We start from the raw sequence: 10,068 nt of genomic DNA, 5'->3' as shown, positions 1-10,068 counted from the left end.
TGAAGGGGGACTATTTATTTATTATACTTGGGCAGGGGTAGGAGTTCTGGCTCACTACATGGTCTTCATTGTCACCGCAGCGGGGTGGCCTCATCACTTCGAGGCCACCAGAGGAAGTGCCTCCTCTGACTCCATCCCTGGGAGGGGGTGGAGCTGCTGTTACTGCAGGGGGGAGTGCAAGGCCAGCTTCCCCTGGTGCGGACTCAGGATTGGCTTTGGGGGAGGAAAGTCCTGCTCCCTGCTGGGTGTCTCTGACATCGCTGGGTGAGGATGTCCAGGTACCTGATTCCAGCCTTGTGAGGGTGTGCATCTTGGCTCCCCACTCAGCCTGGGCTCTTGTCAGCAGGTGTGAGGTCACCATTCTTTCCTGTAGTGTTTGGTTGTAGAAGGGCAGTAGTTGTCTAGAGGATCAAATCTGGGAAGGTATTGCTTTTTGTGACCATCAAAATACTAATGAGTTTTACTTCAAAATCAGTGAATTCCAAATGAGTCCTATATTGGATGGACATAATAAAATCATTATTAGTTTGTAGATCTGGTGCCTTTGAGTTTGCACAAAAACAAAGCAACTCATAAGACTGCTGCTTCAGGAGATTTAGCTGTCGATAAAATGGATAACCTCATTCATGTAATTTTTTTCTTGGACAGATGAATTATAATGCTGGCATTATCTAACCATTTGGGAAACCTTTATGGAACAATCACAATTTAGGAGGCTATGGAGACACAAATAAAAGGCAAGGTTTCTGCTCTTGAGGAAATTATAACAATAAAAAAAAGTGGAAAACAGAACTGGAGAATCAACTGTGAATCGTGGAAATACACAACTACACAGAGACATAGAATTACAGATGTCAAGAAACATGTCATCATCCAGACATAATCTTGAGTCAAATAAACTCCACGTGTACATATTCTATAAGAACAAGTCAGAAGGTAGAAAGTACTGTAAATGGTCATGTTGTCTGATTGTGATGAGATTTTGTACCCTCAGTTTTAATCATGGCCCATGATCCTATTTCCTGCTTTTATTTCAGTAGAAGCATGACACTGGCTACTTGTGTGATCTTGGGCAAATCGCTTGTCTAACACTATCTCTTCGTTTCTGAAATGTGGGTAATCCTACCTGTATGATAGAGTTGTTTGATCGGATTAAGCTAAGTAATGCACATGAAATTCTTATCACAGTTCCTTGCACATAGTAAAATGATAGTAGCTGATATTTTTGCTTTTGCTGTGGCTGCTTGCCTCTTTTTGTTAGCAGGCTCTATAATGTCAACAAGTTAAACTACGTTTTCTCTTACAGAGTGCCCCCGAGTCTGTACTACGCTGTTAGCTTAGGTGAACCTGTGCCTAGGAAGATAAACTGGCATCAAGGATATCAGAAACCTTTCTTAATAGGGCTCATGAGTGAACTACATAAAAAACTATTGACCCTTTTCCTGAAAATTCCTCTCATGCTTCAAACATACATTTTTATCACTAGCTTACAAAGAACAATAAATTATTTTATTGTCTTATTATAGTTTCATTAAGGATCTTATTTTTGGCTCAAGGCTTGTAACTTTCAATTCTTGTTAATGCTCACGGTCATCTTACTATTTGTTTTCTCTCATTTCTACTTGCATAAGCCTTGTTTTGTTCTGTTCATTTAAGTGACTTAAAGGCTCTCAAAACCTGGTAGTGAATGAAGTTTGTTTATTTACTTGATCGATATTAAGTGTTTACGCTAAGTACTGTACTGGGAATACTAATTTGAGTAAGAAATGGTTTCTGTTTTCAAGGCGCTTGTTTAGTGCAGATGTGACAGCGTCACTGTTGTTTAAACTACTGGAGAGGAGTCATCTTTAGCTTATTTACTTTTCCACGTAAGTCTTGTCTTTAAAATGTTGTATTTCACGTGCTTCTGAAACTTTCTACTTACATGTCCCCAGTTATCATACTGTCAGAAACTGAAGTAGCATACTCATTAAAGAGTGTAAGCCCTGGATCCGGACTATGTGGGCTAGGGTCGCAACTCTACTGTTTCCTACCTCTGTGACCTTGGGCAAGTGACTGCTTTATGCCTTGAGTTCCCTCTCCTATCGTAAAAGTTAGGTGAGTCATTATATACTGAGTGCTTAGAACGGTGGTGGGCAGACAGTCAACGCTCAGTAAATGTTAGGTATTATTTTCTCTAAAACATCAGAAACAATCTAATTCTTATTTTTAGGAGTTCATTGTTTTATAATTGCTATTTTTTAGTCTTTAGTTTCTCAAAAACACAGGCTTCTGATGTTATTAAGTAAATACATTTATTAATATTGCAAAACTTTCTCTTTTTAATAAAGAATTTCCAATTTTTATTAACATGAACTCAAGAGGTTAGGGTTGCCAGGAGGTAAGAAAAATTTGGAAGGAGATAAATAAGACTGTATGAGAAAGTGGATACCTTTGTGAGCAGGCCTATATCCTTTCTTTAACATAATTTCCTAGACTTTTACAGAATGAAAAAGTTTTATGGGTTTAATATTGATAAATTTATATATATTTAAACATTTATTTTTAAATCCCTGAACACCTGTATGATTGTGGTTTATATTTAAGTTCATGAGAATAAGGCACTTTAGAGTAAGAATAATCGCTTCTGTCTTCTGTTTAAAAATTGTATTTCTCAAAATCATAATGATAATTAATCTAAACGAATAAAATTGCTAAAGCAAAAGAAAATCTGACTTTTGTTACAAACACCTTAAAAATTTTTGTGTCCAAAAGAGGCATAAAGATTTGTACTGCTGGAGTAAATTCTTTAAAATTATCAAAAGGCATACAATGGAACAGTTTTATTCCAGCTTTATTTAAAATTTTAATTTCAAGTGAAATAATGTGACACTGATGGATAAGAATACAACCAAAGATGGCAAATAACCTAATTCACTTTCCTGGTTTGTTCAAGCCTCCAGGCACCAGTCAAATATCGAAGTCGTATAAGAAGTAGGTCCTTGCCCATCTGTAGCCAGCTCCAAAATGGAACTAATTTAGAACCTGCAATTTAAAAATAATTAAAAATAAATATATTTTCAGGAAACATAACAGTTTAAAATTGTATTTTAGAAGTCACGACCTTTGTGAGCTTCTAGTCACCTTAATTTAACTTACATTATTTATATTATATATGTATGTCTGTTAAACAATTCCTTTGTACATTTAAAAATGATTTTCGGGGGCAAATCTTCATGTTTTACACACTGCTTTTCAATCTCATGTACTACAGAGCATCAGATACACCTCTATACATAATACAAGTACAGATTAATAATCTGAGATAAGAAAGCCAAGACAAAAACCCAACATTTATTCTAATTCTACCAAGGGCTCTCAATCAGATAAAATAAATACACCTTAGCTATAGGCCATCTTCTTGTCCAGTGGTTGTCAAATGACAACATGCCAAGTGCAGTTGACTGCATGAGATCTGCCTCCTTGAGCATGTCTTAAAAGCTTATATTTCTTGATTTTACCCCTTGGAATTGTTTTTTTGGTAAGTCAGAAGCAGACCTGCCCTGCCCTCCAATCTCAGGTAACTGGCATGCTGGATGGTAGAGTGAAGTGGTAAAGACCACAGGACGATCACTGACCATTTCCAGATTGAAGCCCAAATGCTCTAGCTTCCTTCTCTGTTCCTTTCTTCCCACCTCTCCCCACCACCACAAGCTTTACTGAGGTGTAATTGGAAAATAAAATTGAAATGTATTTAAAGTGTACAACATGATGATTTGATAGCTGTATACACTGTGAAATGATTACCACAATGAAGTTAACACATCCACTGTAATTAATTTAAATCATGGATAAGAGATTTAAATATCTTCAAAGCCAAAGTGAGTGGTTTCTCTAAAAACAACAAAAACAAAACACCTTGAAGTGAAATAAAACTTGGGAGGATCTAAACCGTGAGAATTTCAGATGGCCCTGCTCTAGTGGGGAGGCACCGATTGTACATGGCTGAGGGTTTGGGGATGATTAACAGAAAAACTGCTAAGTGCTGGTTATCGAGATTTAACACTCAACTCTCTGAGAAATGCAAGTGAGCAACTGATATAAAATGAAACATATTTTTACTTTTCCCCACTTCAGCTTCCCATAGAGTCTGTGCTGGGCACAGATCAACACAGACACATCCACCAAGCTGATCCTAACGAGCCTGAGGCATCCTTTCACCTGCTTCCATCCCCTTTGGTCTAGGCTGCTACTGTGGAGATTAGTCACACTGTTGTAAACTCAATATGATTCAGCAAGACTCCAAGAGGTCTACAGAGCTTGTATGATTTCCAGACGGGTTCCTACCCTTTTTCTGTCCCTAAACATGTGAAGTTGCTTACTTCAACAGTGACTTTTCAAGAGGAGGCCATGCTTACCTGGGGGAGAGGTGACTTTGAAAAAGTCTCCAGTTAACTGCTCCTACACTGTGAATTAATTTAGGATCACTCTAAGGTAAGCAAAGGAGAACAATAGAATATATTTTAAATTCTAAACAGTGAGCGCTGTCTAAGCTTTTCTGAATAGAAATTATTCAGAAGTATGATAGATTTCACATTTTAAATCTTAGAAATCTTTACATTTTTGGATATATGTACAGATGCCAGTTAAAAAACGGCTGTGAATGGATTATGGACATTTGGAGTAAAAACAACTAATTCCTTATTTAGCTTTGCACAGTGGTTTGTAGGTACTCAAAACTCACTGAGTAATGAAATAATACTAAAAAAAATTGGTATTACAAACAATAAAGTTTATCTGAAGACTATTCACCTTGCTTCTAGCCTGAAATCACCATGATCCTGTCTACTGTACAAGTTTTTATTGAATTGCTTAGGCAAGCCAGTAGGCCTAATGAAGACCCTAAGAAGAGACTTCTTCTTCTTAGGAGAAGAAGGCATTTACAGAATGAATTATGGGCTTACAGAAGGCAGTAAGCCAGCTGGAGGAGGGTGGCAAGGATTAGTAGGCAGTACTTACTGTCTATGAAACTGCCTCTGAGTTAGGACAGCGGAGCTGGGGTGACAGTAAAGCCAGCTGACTTCACTGGACAACTGTAGGTCTGACGTCTTCCCCCACTTAAGATCAGCTGTAATGTAAACAATATACTCACCTTCAATTTCAGTCCAGTTGACAGCAATTTCTGCTATTGGGATCTTAAAGAACTGTGCTATGTAAAGCAGTTCTACATCAAATGCCCTGAAATAGAGAATACATTGCTATTTATTTTTAAAAAGACAAATAGAGTGTAATTGAATCTCTACCTTGGCATATTTTAAAGAAGCTTACACAGCAGATATAAAAGCTTATATTGTAAAAGTGAAGGCCAGATAAACATAAGGTCAAATAAAAGCAAAGTAGTTCAGGAGCTTCAAGGCAAATAATATAACATCGCGTGTCACTGCATAACATATAAATGAGAAATATGGCGTCTCTGTCACAACTCAGAAACTCTCAGAGGTAAAAACGGCCTCCTGGGCTCCAAGAGAAAATTTAATCCTGGAAATGTTCAAGATTGATGTTTTTCAAATCCCAACCTTAACTAGCTCAAGAGACAGAACTGATGGCATTTTCAACAGATTCAGAGAGCTGGTAAAACAGAACCTTGAGAAGCCCTAGGAGAGAATGTTCTCAGTCACTTCAGAGCTGCTTGATTCCATTCTTCTACCGCCAAAGAATCAAGGTTCCTTTTCTAAGTACGGGGTCCCTGTGGCCTGCCTTCCCTCTTCCCCTCCCCAATGCCATCCTGGCCAATACAGTACTGGTAGCTGGTGGAACTGAAAAGCCAGTTTAGGCTGGCCTGAAAGACCTCGTGGGTATAACTACATATATACATAGGAATTAGATACGTTGTCTCATTTTAACATACACTTAAAATCATCTCTAGCTTGTATTCCCAGCTCAGCCTTCCTTCTACCTAGGAAAGACTCTTTCTTAAAAAGCTCCTCTTCAATCAGCCCTTTGGTTTTGGTCGAATCTGCTTTCCTTAACATTTTTGAATCCTGACTTAGAAGTTTTCCTGGATTTTTACAAAATTCTCTCAACCAGTTGCTTCCTTTCACTGGCATTAAACTCAAAAAGAGAAGCACCACTGCCTGTGCTGCACTTCATGCTTTTACTTGTCTCAAAAAGCACTGAAGTCTTTCACTGTTTTGCTTTCATTCTTGAGACATGAAATGCCCCACTTTCTAGACTGCATGGAACACACTTCAGACTTCCCAGGCTTGGATATGAGCACAAACAAGAAAACGCCTAAAATCCACTTCTATCTGATTTCCCTGATTCCAGACAATCTGAATTTGGGAGTTCTGTTTTCTTGGTTACAATACCACCATCATCCATTATGCAACTAGTTTAAATCCCAAATGTTTGGATAATTCAATATGAAAACTATTTTTTTTTAAAACACTTAATGCTTTTCCTTATCCTAATAAAATATTTACCTAAGATGATAAAACCACCTACAAATGTGTTCTTTGTGTTTCTAAAAGGACTAAGTAAAACTTCCGTTAAGTAGAATTGTGACACTCATGAAAGAAGGAAATAATCTGAATATTAACCCTTAAAACTTTCCTTTAACATAAAACCAAAAAGTTACCTAATGGGCTGCTGAGTAATGCTAATTAATAATCAGATCAAGATTATTAAGTATTTCTCCAAAGATATCATATAGAATTAGTGACTTATCAAAGACACAAAACAACATAAAAATGATGAATGAAAAGGAGTGGGGTAAAAAAACCACCGATAAACTGAAATACAAATTAATTTTTTTTATATTAAAAAAACTGAAAGGGCTATTCATCTTATAAATTATTGTTTTTATTATACACTTCTCCCCTTAAACATTTTAGAAGACATGAGATGTTTATTTAAAAAAAAAACCCCAAGACAACAAAAAACCACAAAACAAAACAAACTGCAGTTCATATCACCATATTACAAATAAGAGACCAATCTGTTACCAAAGGAAACATTATAATTAAAATACCAAGTACTTCTGGATGGAACCTTATGCCAATAAAGAGAAGCAGCATAAGGGTTATTCTCCAACTGAAATGACTTCTTGAGTTTTGGTAAATGTGGGGAGGGCAGAGTCAACAAAATAATTTTTGTTATTCAGTTCCTGATACAGCTGTTACCTCAGGAACAGATGTATTTCTGAAGAACAAAGAGTGCGTTGAGACTCTGCTAAACATGGCACACACACACACCCTACTGCTCCCTCCTGAAATCCCACTAAAATTAAAACGACAATGATGGGATAACCATACGAGAACAAAGGGAAGATGAGAGTAACAAAAAAAAAAAAATGTGAACGTTGGAAAGTAGCTAGACAAGTGGTAACTAGAAAGTAGACAACGGCAGAGGGAGAAGCCCAGAGCAGGTTAATGGGCACCACAGAGCCCCCGAGGCTCAGGCATCAAGGGCCCAAGTGACCTCTGTAAGTGGAGGTGCAGGTGGGCTGCAAACCGGAGGGCTCACTGAAAATCTGTAAGAGATTCTCCTTTCTCCCAGCCGGTTCTGTGAATGCTGGCAGCCAGGATCATATTTCTTAGGCAGCAAATTGAAGGATCCCACTTTAGTGAAAATGACCAGCCCCAAACATAGTGACAGCTGGGAGTTACCCACACAAAATGGCCCCACTAGTTTAATTTGTAGTGAAATCTATCAGTCAGAGTTTGCTGACCACGCACCCAGCTGCTGATGAGCTAAAATTTTTAGCACCATACTAAACATATCTAAGGATAAACGTTAATGATAAAAACAAACATAAAGAAAAAAACTGGAGCAACAGAAACAATGCAAGGAAAGAAGAAAATAAAGTGTTAGTGGAAGCTACTGTAGTCATGAAACAAGAACAGATTTTAAAAAATGAATACTAGAATATAAGAATTGCAGGAAATTGAGGTTTTGATAGCAGAAATAAAAATTTAAAAGGAGGGTTAGATGAAAAAATTGAGGAAATCTCAAAAGAAGAAAAATAGGAAGAGGGAGAGAAAATAAAATGAAAGGATCAATAGGAAAGCTCTATATCTGTTTTATAAGACAGAAGAGAGAAAAGACAGAGGAGATCATCGAAGAAATGTATAAGGGACATTTCTCAGAACTAAAGGACATGGGTTTCCAGACTTAGAGGGCCTCCTGAGTACTCAACAAAATGCATGAAAAAGAGCCACGTTAAGTCGCTGAATCATGACATTTCAAAACACTGAATAAAAGGCTTCCAAAGTGGGGTGGAAAAAACATGCCATAGACAAGGAATCAAGATTAGATTATTGACAGAATTGGACTTTTCCACAGAAACACTGATGCCAAAGACAACAGAGCAATGCTTTCCAAATCCAGAGGAAAAAGGATTTCCAACCTATAACTCTTTCTCCAGCTAACTGGTAAACAAGTGTGAGGGTAGAATCAAGGCATGTCTCTACATGTGGGGTCTTGCAGTGTCTTTCTCATATTTTTTAGGAGGTGTAAGAGAGGTGTGCTCTACTAAATTAGGATGGAAACCAAGGAAAACAAGATCTAGGACAGGAGCTGCAGCAGGCCAGGACACAACTAGAAAGAAAGAGCCAATGAGAAAGGCATCTCCAAGAAAAAGATGGAATTGAGGCATAATCTGATGTGTCTGGGAACTTATGCTTCTGTCAGAGAGTGAGGACAAGTGTTAGATCCATGGTCAAGTAATGCCAGCAAAAAACTCCAGTTATTACCTTTAGAAAAACAAAAAGTACTACAACTATGTGGGTCGTATAATCCCACTGCATGCTACGGCTCAAATTTGAATTCTCTTTACCCAGCTACAACGATCAATGCTGAGCTAAGCAAACATTATTTTAAAACTGTATTAGGAGCATATCTGTGGAGGGTGTACAGGAGTTTAAGAGAACGAGATACTTGTCCATTGATTTCCTATTGTGGAAATTAATATCTAAAACTGAAAAACTGAGACGTAGCTATGCAGACCCATTGTTTTCAATGTGAAAGCAAACACCACAAACAAGCAGTAAAGAGATGAAAGTGACTAGAGTGAGGGAGCAGGTATGGGGGATGGACGGAGATGGGGCAAAGGACAACTGTTTTCTTGTTATAAGCCTGATGGAATGACTTTAAATTATAAACATGAATAACATTGATTAAAAATTTTAAAAAATTCACTAGAAGTACATTTCAAAGAATCCATTTAAAAAATTATTCATAAATTGGGTCGAATTATACCTTAACATTAAATGGAAAGAATTTAGGTGAGGTAGAGTTCAGAGGATGGAGATTTTATATACATATTTATATTTAACATTTAACGTTACCCATACTCAAGTAATTTGGAATCAAAGAGATGCCTGTAGTCTTTTAACTTCAGCAGTACAGCGTATACCTTGAAGTGTTGTAATACCTAGAAACTCTACTTGACTTGGATTCCCTGAAAGTTACGAGAAAAATTTCAGCGAATCTTTAGAACAAGTCCTCTTAAAAAACCGTCTAAGGAGACACATACGGAAATGAGTGGATGCACAATTTGGTTTCTAAAACTTATGGTGCATAAGAAAAAACAAATCTGCTCTTTAGTCTTTCTTGATTGAAGTGAAGGAACAGAGATGTTTAAATAAAGACAATGAAACGTAACTGTGGTGAAGGGTATACTGCTAATCAGGTTGATACATGTGTATCCGGTGTTCTCCTTTATGGGCACAACATAAACATAACTGGACCCTAAAGAGAGATGTGAGAGGCTAAAATTTTAAGTCAGGTCAATATTATGCCAATCAAATTGCAAATAAATAATTAAAAAGGCATGCACATGAACATAAAATTTAAAGAAGAAAAAAATAAAAACATGTTTTTTAACTTAAAAATCCCATAAAACCTTGGAACAGTGCTGGCCAATACACTAGCCACATGTGGCTGGCTATTGGGCAACTGAAATGTGGCTAGTCTGAATTGAGATGTACTGTACTCTGAAGACATAGTACAAAGAAAAGCATGTAAAATAGCTCAGTATTTTTTTCATACTGAGTACATGCTGAAATGACTACATTTATAGTGTTCAAT

The 10,068-nt window shown here is 37.1% G+C and overlaps 1 protein-coding gene across 4 annotated transcripts in view; it reads right to left on the bottom strand.

Moving 5' to 3' along the window:
• Nucleotides 1–10,068, bottom strand: part of ALG5 (ALG5 dolichyl-phosphate beta-glucosyltransferase) — a 36,311-nt gene continuing 26,243 nt past the window's right edge. For 2 of the 4 annotated variants that reach the window (XM_027116494.1, XM_027116496.1), the window contains 2 exons: nt 5,132–5,217; nt 2,816–3,024 (listed from right to left, as the gene is read on the bottom strand). In XM_027116494.1, coding sequence (XP_026972295.1) covers nt 2,909–3,024; nt 5,132–5,217 — 202 coding nt within the window. In that variant the 3' untranslated portion in view covers nt 2,816–2,908. The other 2 variants (XM_027116493.1, XM_027116495.1) reach the window with 2 other exon arrangements.

This window comes from Aethalodelphis obliquidens, unplaced genomic scaffold (genome assembly GCF_003676395.1).
Source record: "Aethalodelphis obliquidens isolate GAN/ISIS:26980383/991018 unplaced genomic scaffold, ASM367639v1 scaffold16, whole genome shotgun sequence".
Taxonomy (NCBI): Eukaryota; Metazoa; Chordata; class Mammalia; order Artiodactyla; family Delphinidae; genus Aethalodelphis; species Aethalodelphis obliquidens.
The sequence above is the reverse complement of the archived record's forward strand: the minus strand, read 5'-3'. Positions and strand labels throughout refer to the sequence as shown.